This window comes from Parasteatoda tepidariorum, chromosome 3, assembly GCF_982258835.1.
Source record: "Parasteatoda tepidariorum strain Cologne lab strain chromosome 3, Ptep-v5.0, whole genome shotgun sequence".
NCBI classification, from domain to species: Eukaryota; Metazoa; Arthropoda; class Arachnida; order Araneae; family Theridiidae; genus Parasteatoda; species Parasteatoda tepidariorum.
This window is the reverse complement of record NC_141757.1, coordinates 35,465,263-35,489,799: the sequence shown is the minus strand read 5'-3', so window position 1 is coordinate 35,489,799 and position 24,537 is coordinate 35,465,263. Positions and strand designations below refer to the sequence as shown.

The following is a 24,537-nucleotide window of genomic DNA, read 5'->3' as shown; positions in this document are numbered from 1 at the left end:
TTATTCCAGAAGAAATACAGTTCCCCCACAAAAAAGGCGGGGTATTTAGTTTTTCTTTTTGTGACGAAAGTTAACGGAATAATAAAAATAAAATGGAGAAAAAACATTGACTAAAAGCAAACTCAATTAAAACGTTCTTTAATTGTTAAAACACAAGTATTTCTGACGATGAAAACTAATTCGCAAGGAAGTGAATGTTTTTTTAAAAACTCTTACTAAGCATGACTGTACAATTGCAAATGTCTCGTTTGTCCATAATCTTTTGATAGCAAAACCGTGTAATGTCCCACGCTTCATATGGAAGTATTCACAGCGAGTGGCATTGCATTACGTACAGAAAAACGCTACTCAGTGATTTCCCCAGTTTTTTTTGTTAGTTGAATACAGTTTGATGAAGGCCATAAACCCTAAAGGAAAGCATGAAAAGAATACCCTCGCAGTGACCAGAGATGGCGAACCTTTTTTTGATGGGTGTACCAGTTAAGCAACAGTTTATTTTCTGGTGCGCCACTTGCTATATTTCCTCATAAAAAAAATGATCTGTAAGAAACTCCTTTGATTTCAAACGATTATGTAACTATAGTTGCTGTTTAGTTGTCTTGCCTTTAATTTCTCATTCAGTCTATTATGTAGTCATTGAGGAAAACACTGAGAATTTAATATATTATGAAATTCATTTGAGTTCTCACGTATACTTCCCAAGAAGGAAGTTTTTTTTTAATTCCAGAAAAGGTCATTGACTAAAAGTAATTTAGTTATTTGTGTGTCACTGAAATACACGTTGCATGGCACCACAAGTGCCATTGGTGCCACAAGTGCCATGAATAATAATGGAAAGGAATCTTTAAATGCTATTTTTTTTTCTTCTTCCAAAAAGGGTCTGACATCGACCAAAGCAAAAGAGGTGCTTGCTCGGGATGGACCGAATGCCCTGACTCCTCCCAAGAAGACTCCGGAATGGGTGAAATTCTGCAAGAATCTGTTCGGAGGATTCGCCCTTCTCCTCTGGATCGGTGCCGTCCTTTGCTTCATTGCCTACTCCATTCAGGCATCCACATTCGAGGAAGCCCCAGATGACAATGTGAGTACCCCTCACCCTTTTATCTCTCTTTTTTTAAAAAGAAATAATAAATCTGCTAAAGTTACAAAAAGAAAAGAAGCCATATCTGATGCAACTTTGACACCTCGCCTTCTACCTTGCATCAATTAATCGATGGTTTGCCTATAGCAGATGGTTTGCCTATATGGCGAACCAATGGCACGCGTGCCATTTAAGGCACCCCAAACAATATTTTGGACACGCCACGGATCACAATTGTTAAAGTACTATGAATTGTTATTACACAAATATTACTACACTATAAAGACTCTGTAACAATTAAATTAAAATTCACAAAAACAAACGCAATAATAAACAATTAATTAAAAAATTAACAACTAATGCTAAAAAAAAACAGTCTAACCATAAAAAACAAGCTAACAATAAATAACTAGCAAAAAAATTGTCAGTCCTTCTTAAACTAACATCTTACAACCTAATATAAGTTATTTGTCAGTTATTGTCAACCTAATATAAGTTATTTGTTGAATTACTTATAACTGAGACATTGCAATATGTTTTTTTTTTCATTGTAAATAAAAAGTTTTGAGTTGATAGTATTTAATATTATTATTTTCCTAATAATCACGAAGTCAAAATTATTTGGCGGCACGTCTATGACTTCATTAAACAATTTTTTAGAAAAAATGGCACGTTGGTGTATAAAGGTTCGCCACCCCTGGCCTATAGCATAGATTGTTTGCCCATAAGAGCAACACTTTGTCGCCATTAACAACCAGAAGATGCAAATAATTTGTAAATCACTGAAGGGAAGGCCTGCCTCGTAGGCTGTCCCGCAGTGGACTGATCGTTAAGACACGGTTCCCAGCAGATCACCGAAGTCAAGCATCACTGGCTGCTGTCAGTATGCGGGTCGGTGACCACTTGGATCAGCCTGCGTAGGGACCGAGGGTGTGCGATATGAGTCCTCGTTAAACTGTTCCACCGTAAAGCGCTCGACTTCGCGAGCAGGTCGTCGGGCTACCGAAGCGGGGGTGCCATCTCCTCCGCAGAGGATCAAAATTGTGATGGAATGTCTTCGGATCATCCTCAGGGATGTTTCCCAGACCGTCGCCAATAGCCCACTGTGCAGCTCTAGTGCGACGTAAATGAACAACAACAGCAACTGCCTCGTAGGTTGGATATTTCTATCGACTACAACTTCGATGTGTCAGCCAGGTGGCCGAGCGGTTATCGTGCCTGACTGTAAAGCCAATGGATGTGGGTTCGAATCTCGCTCATGGCATCGATGTTTCTCTCTGTGTGTTCTTCTCTATTGTGTGATGTGTGTGGCTCATCCTATAAACTGGGATCTGTGGCAGTGTGGCGTGGGTAATGTTGCTGGCCTCCGTGACTTAGGTTCACCGGGTAACGTTTAAGGAGCTACACTTCCGGTATCTTCCGAGGTTAAGAACGAAGGTTCAGTGCCTGCCGTAAAAAATTTATGTAGTTTGTTTTGTTTAATAGAATTCTCTAAACAGAACCAGTAAGTCTTAGGACTGGGTTAGGGCTGTCAAGTTAGGAATAGGTTCAATATGCATTCAACTTTACTATTAAATTTACTCACTTGCTGTTTTTTCTTATGTTTCTTTAAAGAATTACTTTTATCAATTGTTTCATTAAATTTTAAGAGATTCAAATTTAAAAGAATTGTTTCTTCTACGTCTTTTAGTCATAAACTCTGCCCTTGTATTAAATATTTAATCCTTTTAGGTTTTATTCAGAAACCTAGTCATTCTTTGACCCGAGGTACCCAGGCAGTATGGAAGATTAAAATCTCAATGTGATTTTTTACAGAGCTTATCCATACTTATATAATCCGTACTCACTGTATTGGATTATTATTTGTGCTTGATCATATAGTCTGTAGAGTTCAAAGTTATAACTTGTTTTCTAGTATCTCTCCACACAGGATCAAAAATCTATTCTGAAAATAATTTTTCGGATGTTTCGAATTTGGTCTCAGGATCTCGCCTCAAACACGTTCAGTCAGCGGCTGGAAGGGCCCACTGTTAAATTTGCTCACATTGTGAAAATTCATAGCTGCAATTTTAAGATATTATGAGGAAAAAACTATAAACCGCCGAAAATTTAGCAGTTTTTTGGCTCTCAAAAGTTTAGCTCAAATCAGAAACCGCCCCAAAATCACATTATCTTTGTTTAGGGTGCCCTCAGTGATTTAAAGTCATTTCCAGCTTTCTGGGAGTTAATTTGAAGCATTGTGTTTTATCGATCTAATTTGACTGGGATAGTAAAAATAAGGAAGCTAAGCTGAATCCATCAAATTAAAATAGTGACTCTCTTAAAAGTAAAAAGAACATTGTTTTATGTTTAGCCTTTTATCGATAGAAAGTGCTAAAGGTTCAATCTATAGTGAAGGAAAGCATTCTGTCTTGTATATTTGTGAATGAAGGACTGAAATTTAAAAAAATTACAATAGTGAGTCAAATAAATCATATTTCATGTATAAACGTTGTGAATAAAAAGTACTACTGTTTTACAACCACGAGATGAGCACTCAGTCAAGTTGTTTTTAGGCTCATCTCGTAATTGCCAGACAGTAGCTACAATTATTCCCATATCATTCCCTACCATTCGGGTATCGGGAGCTTTTATTGAAGGCTTCTAAGATTTCAGGGTTAATATATTTTATTTATTTCTTGAAAGTAATGTAACTTTTTTTCTTCATTTCAGCTGTATTTAGGTATTGTGCTGTCCGTTGTGGTCATTGTAACCGGTGTATTTTCCTACTATCAAGAAGCTAAAAGTTCAAAAATTATGGAGTCTTTCAAAAATATGGTTCCTCAGGTAAACCTTCAACTTTGTATTAAAATGTGAAAATGAATTAAAACTGCAACTAGAGTATTTATAGAAGTTCACAGTGAAAAATAACACTAAACTCTACATTCAATTCGACGAGAAAATTTTAAAGCTTTGATATAGAAATACTCGTTTTTGCCGAAAAACTCGTTTTGTCAGAAGTTTGGGCAGCAAAGAAAACCGTTGAATTTTGGTGAGGGAGTTTTCAAAACAGTTTAATGAATAAAAAATATTTTTCATGGCCGTCTACTGCAGTTAGTTGTTGGGCTTTTTACTAGTTGAAGAAAAAAAACGATAAATTAAGAACAATGCATACATGCACTAAAATATGGCTTTTAAACTTGATTTTTCAGTCTGTAAATTATTATTTTTTTCGAATAGTTTTAGCCTTTATTGTTATAATATTCTTCTATTCATTTGATAGACCAGTATTCTTAATTTTTTTAACAGAATTCTTAATTATTTAGTTCCTAAATTCATCCTTTTAGTGTTTGTACATAAACAAGTCGAATTTTTTTAAAAGAAAAAAAGCAAACTGTATCGAGATTTCAGTTTTCCGACATGATCCTTCTTTACGATATTTTTCCGAGATTCTTAAATTACAACACAGTTTGTGGAGCTTATCCATAGTGGGTAATGTCGTTTACGTTTGGTATAAAAAAGTTAAACTCCGGTTCTTTTGCCATAAATTTTAGTATTTTATTCAATCTTCATTAAAAAAAATATCCCACCACACTTGCCTACGCAAAAAATGCATTAAGATTTCCATCTGCCTTATATTTCAACCTAATCATCAGCTATCATACTGCATAACAGCTTCATCTTCTTGAAATGATTTCTAAAAGACAACATCTTCGATTTTCTAAAGAACAAAATCATTCTGCTTTTGAAGTTTTACCTTTTTTTTCATGCAAACTAACGAGAACACCAGAAATGGACCCCTGACACATTCGGCTCCTCATTTACGCATGGAGTTAACAGTTAGTGTCGATAGATATTGCAAAGTGAAGCCGTCGAGAATAAAAACTGCCAAGCCCGTGTTGGCGATAAAACAGTATTTAGAACCTCTCATTAAGGGACACAGTCGGAACCAGAAATTGTGTCCCTTAGATAGATATGTCCCTCATTCAGAGAGGGAATGATAACTAAAAAAACTAATTTAATTAGTTTTCATTTTCAAAACTTTTGCTTTTTCTAGTAATAATATTCCATTTACATGAATAATTTTTGCTCGTACATAACAATTAATGAAAGATTTCTATATGAATTAATTGCTTTAGTTTTTCTAAATGTAACAGTTTTGAAACATTTGTTTTTTCTCTACCTATAAGCATATTACTTTCTTGGCATTTAAATATAAAAAATATTCATAAATCTATTCTACTTTAGATCTATTCTACTTCAGATCTATTCTACTTCAGATCTATTCTACTTCAGATCTATTCTACTTCAGATCTATTCTACTTCAGATCTATTCTACTTCAGATCTATTCTACTTCAGATCTATTCTACTTCAGATCTATTCTACTTCAGATCTATTCTACTTCAGATCTATTCTACTTCAGATCTATTCTACTTCAGATCTATTCTACTTCAGATCTATTCTACTTCAGATCTATTCTACTTCAGATCTATTCTACTTCAGATCTATTCTACTTCAGATCTATTCTTCTTCAGATCTATTCTTCTTCAGATCTATTCTTCTTCAGATCTATTCTACTTCAGATCTATTCTACTTCAAGATTTTCCATTTCTACTTCATTCATTACATAATTCTTTTGATGTTTATCTTTTACTCTTTGAAGCCATTCTATGTATTGCGAATGGATAAGATACGTGTCCACTTCACAGCAGCTTTTGCAAGAATTAAAAACGATTTAAATTTTCATTCTAATGACATCGGACTGTTCTTTTGAATTAGCAATCCATCATCATCACTGGATTGTTCAGGCTTTTTTTTTTTCATTGAGCACTCTTCTCCCCTCCAATACCACCGAAGCAGTTTCTAGTTGGTGAAACACCTTCTCACCGCTTTCCTCTCACTTTACCCCGAAAAATTCTTTGAATCTGAAATTCCTATTGATTGTAACATTTAACGCGTTGTTCCCTCTTTCCTTGCTGCGAAATTTATCAAAAGAGGGAAGAGCACACTTAAGATATTTCAAGTTATATTTTACACTTTATACCACTTTCTGAAACTTTTAGTGCAACTTCAATAGTGTTCCCTATTAAGAAGTAAGCACACGAAGTCTTCTGCCCTAGTGGTTCCTCTAACTAAAAAGAAGCTGCAAACAACCCTTAGTCAGATGGTTCAGTCACATAATGATTCTCATACTACATCGTCCGTCTCGCAGACTGGCCTATCATTAACATGCTGCGGCCCTCGGCCTTTCCAGTCGGCCATGGCCAGATTTGGTAGAGGCCATCTTAAGCGTTTAAGATTTCAAAATGGGGAGAAGATTTTCCAACCTTGTTCCTGCTCACAACCTGCTAGTCCTGATCACCTTCTTTTTTGCCTTGGCGCTTCTTTTAAGCAGCTGCTGGTTGATCGGGACTTTTTATAGATATATGAGGAACGGACGCGACGGGGCCTTCTGGACCTGGTCTAGGCTTTCCTTCTCCAGGGGGAAGTGTAACAACAACATCAGCACACGAAGTCTTCCTTTTTAAAGAGACCGTGATCTGCAGAATTGTCCCATAAAAAGAGGGTGTCAATTATTTGGAGTTGTCCCTCACAGGAGATACGACTAATTATATCATCTAGATGATGAGCAAAAATTTTTTTTACTCAAATAATAGCCGTGTTTGTAACAAATAATGGATATTTTTTTAAAACTCTCCTTTTTTCTTTGTCATTTAAAAGGCTTAGTTTCCAAAGTGTTGCATGTAATGTTATGTGTATGTACTATCTTTTTTTTCTGGCGTGAATGCTGAAATAATGAATATATCTTTTTCAGTATGCAATCGTTCTAAGGGATGGTCAAAAGTTGACGATGACTGCAGAAGAGGTAGTGGTGGGTGACGTCGTTGAAGTGAAAGGAGGCGACAGGATTCCAGCTGACATGAGGATCATCAATTCCTCTGGATGCAAAGTGGACAATTCCTCGCTGACTGGAGAGTCTGAACCACAGACCAGAACACCCGAAGCATCAAATGATAATCCACTGGAAACTCGAAATCTGGCTTTTTTCTCCACCAATTGCGTTGAAGGTTCGTGTTTTTAAGCGTTAAACTGGGTTAGATACTTGAACATTTTTGATTTTATTAAAATTTTCAAGTCATGCTCTTTGTGAAAACGGACTAGACGAGTGTCGTTTTATTTGTGTAAAAAGAGGGAAAAAAAATTCTCTAGGTTTTCGAGGGTCTAATCTGATAATTCTTTCATTTTAAGAAAAACGCATCTATTTTCTGCAGGCGGCAATACTTTTTGTAAAATGAGTGAACCCTGATGATCATTATTTTGCACTTCACTAACTATTTAAGCATAAATATTTTCAGTTCTTTGCATCGAAGGTAAAAAAGGTTATTCAAAAATCTTCGAAATAAGGCTATTTTCTTAGACTTGGACCGTCAAAATCTGCTTGTGCTAACAGTGAAATAATTTTTATTAACATTTTACATGGACGCATTGTTGAATGATCTAAAAATAAATCTTAACTTTTTACATATATTTTTTCCTGAATGAGATTTGTATTTAATCATTCTTTTTTATCGCAGGCACTGCCAAGGGCATCGTTGTAAATACCGGTGATCGAACTGTGATGGGCCGTATTGCAAATCTGGCATCTGGCTTGGAAGTGGGAGACACCCCGATTGCCCGGGAAATCGAACACTTCATCCATCTGATCACAGGCGTCGCTGTCTTTCTCGGTGTGTCTTTCTTCATTATCGCTGCCATTCTAGGCTATTACTGGCTCGATGCCGTCATCTTCCTCATTGGTATCATCGTAGCCAACGTACCAGAAGGTCTACTGGCTACCGTAACTGTAAGTATCGTTGTATTTAGTGTTTCTTTTGAAACTGCGTTGGTTTCTTCCTAGAATTCTTGAATGACAAGCGTAACTTATCAACGCGCATCTTAAAAATAAGATCCAGGAGTTGATAAACTATTGTGATTTGTTTGTGACAGGTGTGCCTGACTTTGACTGCCAAGCGGATGGCTTCTAAGAATTGTCTCGTGAAAAATTTGGAGGCCGTGGAAACCCTGGGTTCCACCTCGACCATCTGCTCGGATAAGACTGGAACTCTCACCCAGAACAGGATGACCGTTGCCCACATGTGGTTCGATAATCAGATCATCGAAGCTGATACCACAGAAGATCAATCAGGTACTTTTACTTTGATAGTATTTACTGATATTGAAAACAATCGAACACTTGTGCAATCGTTTACTGTTTGTCTCAGATAGGTACTCTGACCGCCACAAAGTCTGCGGCAGTCTGGTGCTATGGAAACAAGAAGAGTGCATTTTATGGAGGGTAGCTTCGATAAAGAGGACTCCTTTTCTCTCGCCGAAACCAGTCCTAAAGAGGGTCCCGCTCCCCTACTTGAAATAATCATACCTCGTTACCATAGTCACCGCCACAGCTCCAGACGAATGTCTGGCAGAGTACCTATCTTAGACAAACAGTATGTCCACTTGAATGCAAACAATATTGTAATGTAAATTGAACATGTACGCAGTCGAACATGCTACGAGTGATATTGCTTGCGATCGGACAACATAATCTTGAACATGTGGTTCTATAATCATTGAAACTGATACCACATAAGATCAATCGGCTACCAAGGTTAATAGCATTGATGGATTGATATATTTCAAGCAAAAGTAAAATAAGACAGCTGATTAGACAGAAAGTGTGGGGTGAAGTCTCTGACAGCTATCTTGCTTTCAGTATAAGCATTTTCCTCTATCTTTGTGACCAGGAAAGATCTTCACCCGGCTTTATTACGTAGCGAGTTCTTTTAGTTCCTTAGAGAAGAAAAAAAAAGTTCTTATCAAGATGTGGAAAGTGGCCTCCTTTAATTCAAAACAACGGTGAGACAAATCCTAGGTAAGTTTTGGTTATTAAGTCAGTTAAGGGTATTTTTCGAAATCCTTTCGCAAAAGAATTTTAAAAAAACATCCTCTCTTTCTAAAAATCGCTTTTTTTAAAAATTTCAAATTGACTAGTAGTCGAATATAAAACGAATATAGGGTTTCTTTAAAATTTAAAACAGACTAAAGATTTATTGGTTAAAAAATAATGAAATTCTATAAAATTATTTTACTTACGTTCATTAAATGAAGAAAAAAAATTACTTTCATAAAAAAATAAAAGAAGTATAAATTAAAAAATATATAAAAAGAGTAATTATTTTAATACGAAAAACCTCTATAAATTGCTTAATGAAAAGAAGATAAAAAACCTCGCAAAATACCAGAAGTCCTACTAAAATGTAATTTACCAGAAACGTCGTTAAATCATGGCGAAATAATGCATAGCGATCTCAATGAAGCATATAAGTCCCACTGAAACGTAAAATCCTCTCCAAATAAATAGATGCTAAAAGAAACAATTTATTGCGTTCTACATCCTGACGCTGATCCTCACATGAAATCGCTGATTCTGATTAAATTCTCCGCTTTTGTCATTTAGAATCACGAACCAAAGAGAACATAATCTTCACCACTCCACTCTTTACCCACCTCCGTTTCCATATATTGGGTAAATCTTGCTTTTTCCCCGCTCCAATTTATTTTGACTTTCACTAAATTGCAATGACAAGGGGGAAAAAAGCAAGATTTGCGGGAACTATAAAATGGAATGGAGGAAAATGTGGAGAGATGGAAAATCACGTAACTTTGACACACCTACAATCACTGATTCAACATCCATCACTTAATCTGACCGTTTCATTGCAGGTGTTCAATATGACAAATCATCTCCCGGATGGACCGCTTTGTCCAGAGCTGCTTTAATCTGCAGTAGGGCAGAGTTCAAACCTGGACAGGACAGCATTCACATTCTCAAGAGGTGAGTCTTCACTTTTCTTACTTGGGCAATATCGATAGGATACCTCCTTAATTCCATTTCAGGTTTTGAAAACCGTTATTTTTCGTGACTCAGAGTGCGTAATAATATTTCCATTTGAAGCAGTATTGTTGGACCTGGTTCTTCGTTAATTACTATTTACAGTCAACTAAATAAATGCATAAGAAAGTACTTGAATAAGTTTTCGTACAATAATTTTCAATCGTACAATACCGTCTAAAAAATTTTTATAACTTCTTTACAGTTAACAAATATCATAAAGATATACTTTTTTTAGCCTACACATTAATTGCTAATTATTAAATAATGTAATTCAATCTTTTTATCAGCCTCTAATCTATAAAGTACTAATGAATGTTATTTTCATGAAAGACGCATTACGCGAAACTCTTTTTGTGCATGGTTCCACGTGAATGTCCTACAACGAACGAAATAAAATAATGCTAACAAAACTATTACGGGTCCAATGTGCTATTAAATATAACTATATATGTCAATTGATTGTTTTAATAAACTAGAAAATTCTACCTCGGTTCTTTATGAATGCAATCTCCTCAACATAAAAGTGACGAATCCCTATGATCGCAAAACGTATGCTGTAAAAGAGTATAATTACAGTTTATATTAACTTTAAATTTGCATGCCTTGGAAAATCTTTTTCTAATTTTATTTCATTCCACGTCTGACTTTGGCAGGGACTGCACCGGTGATGCTTCAGAATCCGCCATCTTGAAGTGCATGGAATTGGCTGTTGGAGACGTTGCCGGTTACAGAAGAAAGAATCCGAAAGTAGCCGAAATCCCTTTCAATTCAACCAACAAATATCACGTAAGTTAACAGAATATATTCGCTATAGCCTTTACCAATCTTTTGTTAATTCTCAAATTAAAATACTATCTTTAGACAATTTCTGCTTGTTCTAAACGGTTCCTTATACATTAGTTTACCGTAACAGCTTTATTTCAATGGTAAACTTTTCCCTTTGTAATGAATTTGGACGCTGGCCATAAATGATAGAATTTTACAAAAAAAAACTGAAATACCCAACCAGCCTCCAAAAATGAAGATCTTACACTCTCAGGCAAAAAGGCCCAGATACTATTGTAAAGCTGTCTCGTGGGAACTTTGCTGTCGCATACACCGATGGTTCCTCTGATAGCTTCCTCAACAGAGGCGTTCTCTTTATCCTTTCAGGAGGTGAGCAATCTAAACATCAAATCAGTACAGGTCAAATTTCCTCCAATTTCACCTGCGAGCTTCTGGCGATTAAAGAAGCCATAAACTTCTACTTGACCAACTTTCTAGCTCTAGACTTTTCAGAAGAATCAGTCGCTTTCTCTGGCATCAGCCTTACAATCAATCTACTACATCAGCTACATTACAGGGGAAATTACTATGTACTACAATGCATACCAGCTCATGCAGATATAAAGAGCAACGAATGTGCTGATCTTTTGACCAAAGAAGCCCGTGGCAACTGCCAATCCAATAAAGACATCACCCTCGCTGATGCAAATCCTGTAGCTAAATGAAGATTAACAGGTTCACCAGGAAACCATTTATCACAGACTTTGATTGTCCTAGAGAAATCTACATTAACCTGACTAAGGACAAAACATGAGCATGAAAATCCATCCCGATAATAGAAGATCATATATCAACAGCAAGAACTGCCCAGATTCCCAACTAACACCAAAACATATCTTTAAATGCCCAATTTTTTTCTGTAAGTGTTTTAAAGCTCGATATGCTGCCACTTAAGGAACCATTTCGGGAGATTCCTTATAGCACCGACGCACCAGAGCTGGCGGCTGCAGTTAACCGCTCCATTAATGGCATCTAGTTTACAACCTTCATCCATGGACACTACAAAAGCAACAACTGAAAAACCAGAATATGCAAGAATAATCTTGGCGTTCAATAATTTTTTTAGATATACACAATCTCTCACACCGCTTACCAGGTCGCGTTCATTTCAGCGACAACCACTTCCTCGACAGGACGCTTCATCAAAACTACTTCATCGACTTGGTCATTTAGCCAACAAGGTGTATGACGAAATCTGTTATCAGAAAGTTGTCATCAAGTTTATGTTGGTGTTTTTGTACTTCTGTCTTCCTGTAAAAAAAGTGTTTGTCCATTATTCTGGTAACTTTTAATGGCAGCACCAAAATCTGACTAACATCATAGACTTTAGATAAATTAACAACTTAAAAACCATATATACCTTTTCTGCAGACTGTTATTGAAATATTTCCTACATTTAAAATACTTGTCATGAATGAGTTTGAAAAGTGTAAGCGCTCCTTCTGTTACACTCATGGCGGAGAGCTGGAGGTTGTAAGTTCGATCCTCGCAGTCTAGAAAGCATACGTCTATACGCAGCAAAGTGTTGGTTTAGTCTATCGTGGCTAAAAGTCATATCGTTGGTCATGGTGTGGAAGTTCAAACAGAGGCATACCAGCTCAGCGACATTCCCTGACAGTTTAAATAGAGCCCTAGAAAACTGTGTGTTTGTTCATGGCTGGTTGGAGTGTTTTAAAATATGAATCAATAATATTTAAAAGCAAAATTCAAATCTAAGGAAATCCGTTAAATCGGAGTGTTGAAATGCGTTCAACGCAAGGAATATTTTTATCATATTAGATCTGAAGAAGAATTTCTACGCAATAAGAATTTCGCTGTGTGTTGGCGTTTAAGATCTAAATATCCTTCTCTTGTATTTGCAGCTCGCCCTAGAACACATTTTTGAGAATCTTAAAGTTTTTGCTACAGCTATGTTTTAAGAGCTTCGTTTAAAGCATATTCAACATAATTTTGATTCGAACTTGTTCATAGAACTAATGCTCATGATATGTTATCAAATTTACTTAAAGAGCTCACGTGAATTGATTTTGTTATTAAATACTACTTTTCTCTTCAGAAATCTTAGTTTGTTGGTATGAAAATCGCAAAATCTATAATCTGGAGAAAAAAAGATATTGAAATCATTCAGAAGTATTTAACTGCGTAAAAAAATCGCATTACAAAACTTTGAGATGTCAAATATTTCTCCCGCAATTAAGCAAAGAAAACTAAGTGGACACTTTTGTATGGTTGATAATTCATGAATACAGCTTTATTGTGATAATGAATCTCGTTGTTCAGTGTTAAATGAATGGGCATACTAGTGAAGGTTGGATTTAAAATGCTCCTACCCTGTGTTGTTGTTGCTTTTATAGGGGGTTCTTTTATTACGAAAAAAACAGTCCTCCGGCCAGCGATCTGTCCACCTTTTTCTGTTTTCTCTCAGATAAATGTTTATTACTTAGCTTTATTGGTAATGTCTGTTCATGGTGCTATTATTGAAATGTTTGCAGGTGACCATCCACGAGATCCAGGATGGAGGTTACCTGCTGTGCATGAAGGGTGCCCCAGAGAGAATCCTCGAGAGGTGCTCAACCATCTTCATCAACGGAAAGGACAAGATTCTGGACGACGAAATGAAAGACGCCTTTAACAATGCGTACCTCGAGCTGGGAGGACTCGGAGAAAGAGTCATCGGTACAGTTCCATCACTTTTCTTTTTTATTAATTTAAAAAAAATTTAGTGTCTGAATTCAAAACATAAAATAAAATCTTTTACTTGAGCATATTTGGGCATGATACGTCTTGCAAAATCACCTTTGAAACTCCCTTTTACAAAATTTCTTTTTCCATTACTTTATTTAAAAAATATTTCGTCAAATCATAGTCTAATGAAGTTAATGGTTCGTCAAAATCACGTGGAAAAGCATTGCAGTAGTTGCAGAAGAAAAATCGCTTAAATTGCGATGAAATCAGCATGAATAAAGCGTGTCAATAAGTAATTATTTGAATGCATTATTTAAAATTCGCATGTCGTAATTAAATTCCGAATTTTTAAGACCACGTGAAAATCTAAAGCAATAATTGCCGAAAAATCGTTGCAAAACAACTTGGATTTATGATGAAATCGGTATGAACAAAGCTTGTCAAAAAGAGGTAATTTAAACGTGCGATTTGAAACTCACGTGTTGTAATGATCTCTAAGTAAAAATTTGGCATTTTCAAAATCATGTGGAAAAGCGTAGAAAAATCTGTCATTTAAAGGAAAGTTTAAGAAAAAAATCTTTTCGTTTTGCGATGAAATCGGCGGAAATAAACAGTGTGCTATTAAAATATATGAAATATTAAATGCACGATTTAAAACTCACAAGTTGTAATATCGTATTAAATGTATCGGACTTTTTAAAAACCTCGCCGAATTTTGTAAACAAGCTCGCTATAAAAAAAGGATCGAAAAATCACTTTGATTTAAGATGAAATCGGCAAAAATAAAGCGAGACAGAAAGTGATTACTCAAATTTTCGAAATTCGCGTATCTTAAAAGTATTGGGTTTTTTTTTAAAAAATCATGCAAAATTACGACGCAAAAAGCGATCGAAAAACAGATTAACAATAGAATCTATGTAAATTGCGCTCGTCAGAAAGTGATGACTCAAACGTGCAATTCAAAATTTTCCAGAAACTTTTGCTGGTAGCACAACAACAGGCGACGGGCCGCAGGTTGTGCATTCCAAAATGAAATGTAAAGGGAACATTAATAATTGCAAGAACAACGCCATACTTATAAATTGTTTTACAATGATAAATAAAGTGTTGCTAAATGTGTGTTGTGTTGCGTAGGTTTCTGCGACCTGCCATTACCGTCCGACAAGTATCCCCATGGTTATCCGTTCGACGCGGAGGAACAGAATTTCCCACTCAACGACCTCCGCTTTATCGGACTTATAGCCATGATTGATCCTCCCAGGGCTGCTGTGCCGGACGCCGTCGCAAAGTGCCGAAGTGCCGGAATCAAGGTACTATTTTATATTCTCTCTCTATATCTGCAAAATAAGATGTTTTTAATAATTCCTGTTGACATGTAACGTAATGATTTCTTTGTTAAAGTGGTCTGGGAATTTCTTTCATCCAAAATTTGCTAGATTTTCAAAGTGCCGTGATACGACGACTTTGAATATTTAGAATGGTTTCTAAACTAACGTTAACAATCGGTTAATTTTCAAGAAAACGGTAATAAAAGTGCCTATTTTTTTTATCCCTGAAAATTGATTTGTGCTGATATCTTGTTTAAAATAAACTAACTATCTACAATTGCCTTAAAAATATTCTGGTACTGCTATCTGGTGTGTAAAATGAGAAATAAAATGTTTTCCTGGGCGAAAGAAATGAATTAGTTTTATTCTTATTGGTGCGTTACGACTGAGCACTCCAGCCCGGAAATATCACGGGATCGAGAAGGAAGGGGTTAAAGGTAGCTACCAGGATTCGCTACAAACTACTATTTTCTTTTATCGCACTACTCACTACACAACTCTTTTGAAAAAGTCCTTCCTGCCCATCTTTTTTGTTTCAACATTGTTGACTCAACTATAGTTCGGTTGAGTGTTTTGCACTTTCTTTCTGTAGAAGTAATAAATCTAGAAAAAACTTTCTCCAGAAAAAAAAAATTTGGAAATTGACAAGCATTTTAGTCATTCTTTGCTAAATTTTTAACATTTTTTAAAATTAAAATTAATTCAAAGTTTAAAATAAAACGATTATGTGTAAAATATACTGGGGAAATAAATTAATAGAATTTGCATAATTTATCGAATTTCACGAAAAGAACTGAACTGAATGTAAAACCACTGCTTCTAGGAAAAAATGCAAGACTTGTACATCAAATACCTAAGCATACACGTGTGTGTAGGAGGAACCAGTAGAGAGAAACAGGCTTTATAAGTGCGAGAAAGTTAAGATACATTTCGTTCTCTAGCACACCTCGGCGAATTTCTTGGTGTTATTTTACAGCAATAGGTAAAATTCAGATTGCAACAGTAAAAATGAGTAACCACCAACGCATAGAAGATAGGATGAAGTGACGAATTGTGGGGAGGCTAGAAGCAGGCCAATCTCAGGTCTAGATTTGTAGAGTGTGCAATTTAACGCCCAACGTCGTGCGTAACTTATGGAAACAGATCTGGATACTGGATCCATCGAGAAAAAGTCTGGGAAAGATGGTCCAAGAGTCACGACGGCCAGAGAAGATCGCCATTTGTCCATTATAGCCACGCGTAGCAGAGGGGCTACAGCTTCTTACTTCTCGTCATTTCTATGCAGCCACAGGAACCCCCTTATCAAGGGTGATTGTTTCCAAACTACTTCATGAGGCCAGGATAGCCTGGTTGGTAGAGCTCTGGGCCCATGTCCAAGAGATCTTGGGTTCAATCCCCACCGGCCGAAGACTCCCCGTGTAGTAAATGGTGACTGCTGCACGTTAAATATGCCGAGTCACAAAGTCCTCCATGTTCCAATAACAAATCAAACCTCTGGGGGTACTGATCCAGGATTTTCCTTGTATTCTGGATTGGTTCAAAATTACAAGGCTACGGAGTTGAACATTAGCAGTCGTAAACTCAAAATTGGGTCGGGGGTTCAACGACGGTTATAAAATGAACTGCTTCTTGAGAGAGGGTAGTTTGCAAGAAGACCTGATGTTTGCGTCCCGCTCACTTCTACGAACAGGAATGTCCCTTCAGCATCGTGCACAGAGCATAGATATTGAAGTATAGATCAGTAGGCCACCGTTCTCTTCACTTATGAGTTCTGGTTCAGCCTAAATACCAAAGACCCACTACCTACCCTCGAATGTCCGTGAAATCGACCGGTCCGAGCAGGTTTAATGGTCTGGGCAGGGATGTTGGATGTCCTCACACCTCTCCATGTCCTTGTAAGAGGGTCTGTGACTTGTGTGACGTATAGGGATGACTCTTGGAGTCCAACGCTCGCTTTTTCGGGGGTGCAGTTGGCCCTGAGTTCATTTTAATGGACGATTTCTGGTTGACGAATATCTAGAGAGTGAGGACATTCGCCTGATGGATTGACCAGCTAGATCTTCAGACCTCGACCCTATGGATCATATCAGAGCCGCTCTGGGGAGGGCAATTACAACTCGCTACCCCAGAACCACCCAAAGAATGTAAACAGCGTTGCTGAAAGAGTGGGACCAATTGCCAGAGGAAATGATAAACAGCCTTATTTCAAGTATAAAATCACGCTGCAAGGCTTGTATATCTGTAAGAGGGGACCATACCCCCTATTAACTCTTTTTTTTTATTACTTATTCTGTAACCGCTGTTTCATACCTTCCGACTCCAACGAGTGTTAAGCACGATCATGCGTGTCTATTACAATTGTTGAATGATTATTTGTTTTGTATTGTATCAATGTATGTATACATATCAAAATTTCATTAAAATCGGTTCAGTAGTTCTAGAGATAATCAACAAAGTCTGCTCTTTATTTCTCACACCAGTGTATATGAATCTACTGTATCAACTGTTTCCTTAAAATAAGTGTTGCAAGAGGCCGTTGAGACTCTCGTATGGGCATGGCCAGGAGAAACGTTTAGTAAAGCGTCGGGGTGACGTGATTGTCCTTAAGTGTTGATCTTAATTATTAAAGAAACATGGTAATTCAAATATATAGCACTTATGTTTGTGGCATCCATAAACTAAAAATGACACATTTCCATCTAAAAGGAATGTTTATTCAGAAAAAAAATTCTGATTTTACAACTTAAATTATCTTTTGCTCATATTATTTGACGTGGAATCATTGAGTCATTAAACGTGAAAATGCGATCATTATTCAGATTGCATACTTTGCATTGAAACAGTCAGTTGTATATCATGTAATTCAATTATTTTCTTTTAAATGTAGTTTGCTTAACTGTTTTCTGTCTCCAGTTTTTAAGAAAGCATTCATCCAGAGTTGTTTAATGTTTTTTTTTATTATCATGAAATGATGAATGTGTTTAAATGATAGGTAATTATGGTGACCGGTGATCATCCCATCACTGCTGCTGCCATTGCAAAATCTGTGGGCATCATCTCTGAAGGAAATGAGACCGTTGAGGATATTGCCATGAGACTAGACGTTCCCATTGAAGAAGTCGATCCTAGGTACCTTAATTTGAATATATTTTTAATAATCTTTTAAATTATTTTTTCAATTATTATTTTTGAGTAATTTATTCCTTTGCGGCTAATATTTTAGTAGTGACACACACGAGATAGCAAAAATGCTCACGACACATTACCACACTTTTGAAAATTCCATTTTTGAAATTTTTAGCTCTGTTGCCATTCACGGAGAAAAAAGCTCTTTACACAGTCTATTCACAGCAAAGGTATTTCCCCTCACCCTAGGTGTAATCGGTATATCTCAGGTTCAGGTTTGTTTTCCTCACATCAGGTTTACCTTGCGTTGCTGCATCTTCTCTTGACACTTTCATTTAAAGTTAACAATGTCTTGTGGGCGTTTATAAGTTTGTACAGTAAGTCTTGATGTTAAACATTTGTATATTAATACATTAATGACAATACTATATCAAATTGTTCTTCGCACATATCTCTTAAAATGTCATCCAATAGCTCTGACATTACACGAATAAATAACGTACACGGCGATGATGTTCTGAAAATGCAGTAACGTAACTTTTTTTTAGATATAGAGATTTGATGAAATAAAGCGTTGAGTCATGCAAATTTTTATCAATTTTCCGAATGAAACAAAGTATTATTGGAAAATAAATTCTTATTAATTTCATAAAATTATTAGAGAATCATAATTAAAGTAAAATACAGAAGTAAATCAAAATCGGTGAAATCAGACTTCATTAGAAGACACTCTGCATGCATATATGAGGGAACTTTTTCGTAAATAACAGTTGGAAAAAGTTTTCGTAATCCGGAACTTTAGTTAGTGACTGATGCTCGTTAAAATTCTGTCGAGTCGTAAACCCCTCCATGTTCCCATAACAAATCAATACCTCTGGGGGTACTGGATTGGAGATCGATCGTTCTCTGATTCAGGTCAAAATTACGATCTGTGGATGAATGAATGGATGTATGAATGAGATAGAGCCTCATAAACAAATGTGACGTATGATGTGGCAGAAGTCGAATTCTTGGCCATAGATGGCACCACTGAAAAACAAGAATCGTACTCGCTGCCTTAAATTTGCTGGGTTTCACCAAGCAAGCTTCCCGTGTGGCAAGTGGCATTAAAACCAACCAACTGATTTTTTTACTTTTTTTTAACAATTTTATTTAAGAATATGATTGATTGTTTAAAATTAATTTATTTCTACACAAATGATTAAAATTATTTTTCTTTACAAAATCTAGGGATGCGAAAGCAGCCGTCGTCCATGGAGGGCAGCTAAGAGAGATGTCTGCCGATGAGTTGGACGAACTGCTGAGAGAACATACAGAGATTGTGTTTGCCCGAACATCTCCCCAACAGAAACTGATCATAGTAGAAGGGTGTCAGAGACAGGGGGCCATTGTTGCTGTCACGGGTGACGGAGTGAACGACTCCCCTGCCCTCAAAAAGGCTGACATTGGTGTGGCCATGGGCATCTCTGGCAGTGACGTCAGCAAGCAAGCAGCAGACATGATTCTTCTCGATGACAACTTTGCATCCATTGTCACTGGTGTGGAAGAAGGTATTGCTTTCACGCAATTTTTCCATTTAAAATATATTTGTTATCGAAAACTCATGGAACTGTAAAAAATGTTAGAGCATTTCAACGCCAAAAATTGTGGCAACCACTTAAGTGGTGTAGTGAAATACCCAACATATAACTCTAGATGATACAGAAAATCTATAGTATTTTAAAGACGTTCTGTGGTCTAATTTTTCATTGCTTGAAAAGTTACACCATCTGAGCATTTTTACGTGTAGTTAATTTCTTTTTCAGCAAGAAGTCATTGGAGAGAAAAAATTGTTTCATTTTTTAAAATATTTGTTATTTTGGTAGGTCGCCTGATTTTCGACAACTTGAAAAAATCCATCGCTTACACCCTGACTAGTAATATTCCTGAGATTACTCCCTTCTTGGTTTTCATCCTGGCTGACATACCCTTACCTCTCGGAACAGTCACCATCCTCTGCATTGATTTGGGCACTGACATGGTAAGACAATTTATTAATTTTTTGACTCTTCGCAAGTAAATACAGAAAATGTATTTACTAGTCGCCTTTACAAATTCATTACATTGTCCTTTCCCTGCTCGAACGCAACGCTTCTCAACGCGCAAATTTGTCAACTCGTGGATAAATGAAACCAAAAAAATTTACTAGTCTGCGCCAATTACATGATGATAATTTATGGGAGCATATTTTTGGCAAATATTGTATTTGCACCTAAATAACCCATTGGTAGCAAGATCTGAAAATGAAGCTTTTTAAATTTTTCCATTTGCTTCATTTAAGAGCACGTGGTCTAAATTTGACTCTTATCTTGGTTAAAACGTGTCATGTAGCATCTCTGGCAATTAGCTAATCACCCATTATTTACCCCCACAGCTTCAAATATGGAAACTAAACTTTTTAAGTTTTTCTTTTTACCTGATGGAGAACAAATCATCCATATTTCAGAATTTTTTTCCTTGTAAAAGCGTGTTAGCATTGTCAGTTAGGCTAACCCTTAATTACCCCAATAATTATAAAAAATCTAAACTAATCTTTTTACTTTTCTTTATAACTTAAAGAACGCAATGGACTAAATTTCAGACTTCTTTATCAGTAAAAACATGTTAAAACATCACTGTCAATTAGGCTAAGTATTTCTAATGGCTCTAATTATCACGATTATTTCAAAATATTCTGATAATTACAAAACATTGAAATAAAGCGCTTTCTATTTTGCTTTTCTATTTATTTTTCAACGAACACAAGATTCAAGTTAGAGACTTCAGACTTAATAAAAATTTGATATTTATCATTACTGTCAATTAGGCTAATTAACCCTAATCATCCAATAATTTCAAAATATCGAAATTAAATTTTTTTTAGTTTTCCGGTGGCGACTTTTTTTTCGCTTGCGCGGAAGAAATACCCTTCAAGCATTGACTTTATTTCAATACCACCTCATTCGGTGATTCTTTGTGTTATTTTCTTTTAAAAGGTTAATCGTTTATCTCTTGTTTAAATTTTGTTGCTACTTGAAGTGAGTTAAGTATTTTTATTCTTTTTTTGAAAAGGTCCCTGCCATCTCCCTAGCTTACGAGAAGGCAGAAAGTGACATTATGAAGAGGCAACCGAGAAATCCCCAAAAGGACAAACTCGTCAATGAAAGGTAAAAAGCCTATCTATTTTTTTATCTAAAAGAACTGGTAGAACTTAGGGATCGTTCACACCGCATGCGATTCACGCACCTCCAATCACTGTAGAGAGAAAAGAATATATTTAGCCTATTGGCTATCGAAACAGGCTAAAGGTGGCTCGTAACAGCACTCTTAACCCATGGTAAACACTAGACATGTTTTATCAGTAGCGTTCGGATAGCTATAGGAGTAAGAAGTACGTCCATTTCTGTCTTCATTTTCAAACAGATTAAAAAACTTCAGCTTTGAAATTATATGAAACTTAAAACTGCATAAAACAAAGTGCTTAATGTAGGCATTATGAAAATTTCAAAATATATTTTTGATATTTTGAATGCGAAAAATATTATGGAAAAAGGAAAATTTGTAACACATTCCATATATCTGAACAGAGGAGGAGAAAGAAAGGAGTAGGCACTAGACATAGAACCAGTCTTCTCCCCAGATGGCGCATTCGTAAGTTGCGATCCAAAATTCGGTTCTCATTTTCCTTCGACAGCGATCAAAAATTCGTAAATATCATGCAGTGAGTCAAAAGGGAGGAAAAATTGTCAACCATAACACAGTAAAGCGTGTAGATTTTATAATAGGCGATCGAAAACACTCGAAAACGCCATCTGGGAAGAAGACTGGTTCCATGCCATTAACCCTTCTCCCTTCCCTCTCCTCCTCTTTTCAGTTGTATAGGAATGTACTACGATATTTTTCCTTTTCTTTATATTTTTAGCGTTTAATTTTTAAGAAAAAAATTTTCAAATTTTCATGGTGCCTTCTTCTAGAACTATGTTGAATGTAGTTTTCAGTTCCATATAGTTTCCTAATTTAAAAGATTCTAATCTATTTGAAAACCAAGACGGAAACTAACGTGCTCCTTCTTTTATGACTCTCCACACGCTAATGGTGAAAACATGCGAAGTGTTGCCATAAGTAGAGAGTTCTGCTCTACGCCATCTGTAGCCCATTTCGATCGCCAATAAATTTTTTCTTGTAAATTTTAATTTATTATTGAGGTTTTTATAACTGATTTATTAAACATTAATTCGAAATAGGTCATGTTCGTCGATTCGATAATTTTGTGTAATAAGCATATTATGTGTTAAGAAATTAAAAAATATATATATACAAAATTCAAATTTTTTTCAGTTCTAAGGAAATAAAATAATTTCTCGAATAGATGTTAATTCATATTTTAAAATTTTAGAACGAAGTCTAATTGTATCATGACATCATAGAATGCAAATACCTTAACTGTTGTTTAGTCTTTATATTTCAAATGTACTTTAAAATTTTTGTGAAAATTATTACGATGTAATTATGACCAATAATAAGGAATGTTGAGGTTTATTTTTAATATTATTTGATAAAGAGAGAACAACATTTTGATAGGTTGATCTCTATGGCGTATGGGCAGATTGGTTTTATGCAGGCTGCGGCCGGATTCTTCGTATATTTTGTGATAATGGCAGAGAATGGATTCTGGCCTTCAAGGTTGCTGGGATTGAGAAGTGAATGGGACTCTAAATCGGTCAACGATTTGGCAGACTCCTACGGACAAGAATGGGTAAGACTCTGACCTATGAATGTTTAACCTTATTTACATTAGAATTTGAAATACTAATAAAGTTTTAAATGTGCTTACCAACTCCATGATTGCTTCGCATTTGTTTTTTATTTTCTTTCTTTTTTTAGAAATGTCTGCTTTTTTCAAATAATTTTTAATAAACATAAAGTTGCCATAATTGCATACAACAATTTTTTTTGAATTGTTAATCATAAATGAGAGATTGCCTTGATTGGAAAAATAGTCAACGGTACTTGTAAAAGAAAATTTTGCCTTAGTGAAAAAAAAAACTATATATAACGATAATCTTATTATTATAACAGTAACTTTATTAATTTTATTATCAGTTAATTTTTACAGAGAGATTTAAAACAGATCTTTTTAAAGTGTTTCATATTTTTAAGAATTTTATTTTAAAATCCTGAGTTATATCTGGCAACATCTAACCTCACTTTCTCTTTTTTTTTTAATGTTAGTTACGACACCAATTAAAGCACAAACTTATAAAATAAAGGTCTCAAATAGATAAATTTTCCTACATAGAATAGTCATTATTTAAAACAAAAATCACGAAACTTTTTTTTAATTGCTATAACTTTTGAACGAAATGGATTTTCTTAAAAACACGCGTTAGCTTTACAAATTAAAATGCCCTTTTCAACAAGTCAAATTTTGACTTTGTAGTCACATTTCAGGGCTCTGCTGAGCAGCCCGTTGTGGTATTTTTTACAATAAATTATTTAACAGTTAATAATTGAAGAACAAGCAAGAACGTTTTTTGTTCATTTTTTACAAAAATGACGATTGGATCACCATCTGTTACATTTTTAGGATTACTAAGTTTTTACAAATCAATAAAGTGAAAAATCAGTTCCCCTAGAGTTATTACTCAGTAAAGATGTACCGTGCTGGGGAATTAAATATTCATTAACATTTTTATTTTAAATAAAATGTTTGCTCCTAAATTTCATACCTCAAAGTTCTTTTATTTTTATTTTTTTTATTTATGAACATAACCATTTTTTCCTCTAGTTTTTTGATAGTATTTGTTAAAAAAAAAACAAGGTTGTCATTGGATTGCTCAAATAATATAAGTGAATCCTCGGTAAGACGGACGTTCTTGGGAACGAATAAATTGTCCGCTTCCAAAAGTTGTCTGTTTACGGAAAAGGTGCTAATAACGAAAGTTAACGTCATAAATTGCTCTTAGTATAATTACTATGATACAGAAAAAATTTAAATAATTAAATAATCAATAACTATTTACATTGATATTTATTTAAACTTGACAAAATTATGTTTACATAACAAAATGAATAGATGAAAAAATTTATTACTATTATATATATACATTTGACTGTGTTCGTGCGCCCTTTTTTTTTTTTAAATTTATCAATTTGAAACGAAAGATGAGTTAGAATAGCTTTAAGCGGCTGCGACCATATCATACCTTCATGGTATATTGTCAAATCATTTAGTATTTTTACACCACTTTCATCATTTTTAGATTTCCTTAATCTACTCAGGCTCAGGAGATGGAACGTTTGCTTTCCATTGTAAACCGTTTTCGAATCCCAGCGATGGCTGGTCGATGCGAATTTTGAGCCCGGTTCGCACCGACGATAGTGCTAACGTAAAATATCCTTAGTGGTAAACGGATCATGGGTTAGACCCCTTGCCGTCAGACTGACCGTGGGAGGTTTTCGAGGTTTTTCTCCCCACGCAACTCAAATGAGGGTTAGCTCCATCAAAAAAAGTCCTCCACGAACGCAAATTTCATCCAATACTAAATTCAGGCATTCC

At 35.5% G+C, this 24,537-nt stretch overlaps 1 protein-coding gene across 2 annotated transcripts in view; it reads left to right on the top strand.

Annotated features, from left to right (window-relative positions):
* Positions 1-24,537, top strand: part of LOC107457342 (sodium/potassium-transporting ATPase subunit alpha) — a 103,663-nt gene that overhangs the window by 72,830 nt on the left and 6,296 nt on the right. For both annotated transcript variants that reach the window (XM_071178023.2, XM_016075488.4), the window contains exons 4-17: positions 878-1,081; positions 3,794-3,907; positions 6,877-7,129; positions 7,637-7,905; positions 8,049-8,247; positions 9,825-9,936; positions 10,650-10,782; positions 13,314-13,497; positions 14,641-14,816; positions 17,827-17,963; positions 19,191-19,510; positions 19,826-19,980; positions 21,051-21,145; positions 22,560-22,734. In XM_071178023.2, the coding sequence (XP_071034124.2) occupies positions 878-1,081; positions 3,794-3,907; positions 6,877-7,129; positions 7,637-7,905; positions 8,049-8,247; positions 9,825-9,936; positions 10,650-10,782; positions 13,314-13,497; positions 14,641-14,816; positions 17,827-17,963; positions 19,191-19,510; positions 19,826-19,980; positions 21,051-21,145; positions 22,560-22,734 (2,526 nt within the window). The remainder of the gene's footprint in view (positions 1-877; positions 1,082-3,793; positions 3,908-6,876; positions 7,130-7,636; positions 7,906-8,048; positions 8,248-9,824; positions 9,937-10,649; positions 10,783-13,313; positions 13,498-14,640; positions 14,817-17,826; positions 17,964-19,190; positions 19,511-19,825; positions 19,981-21,050; positions 21,146-22,559; positions 22,735-24,537) is intronic.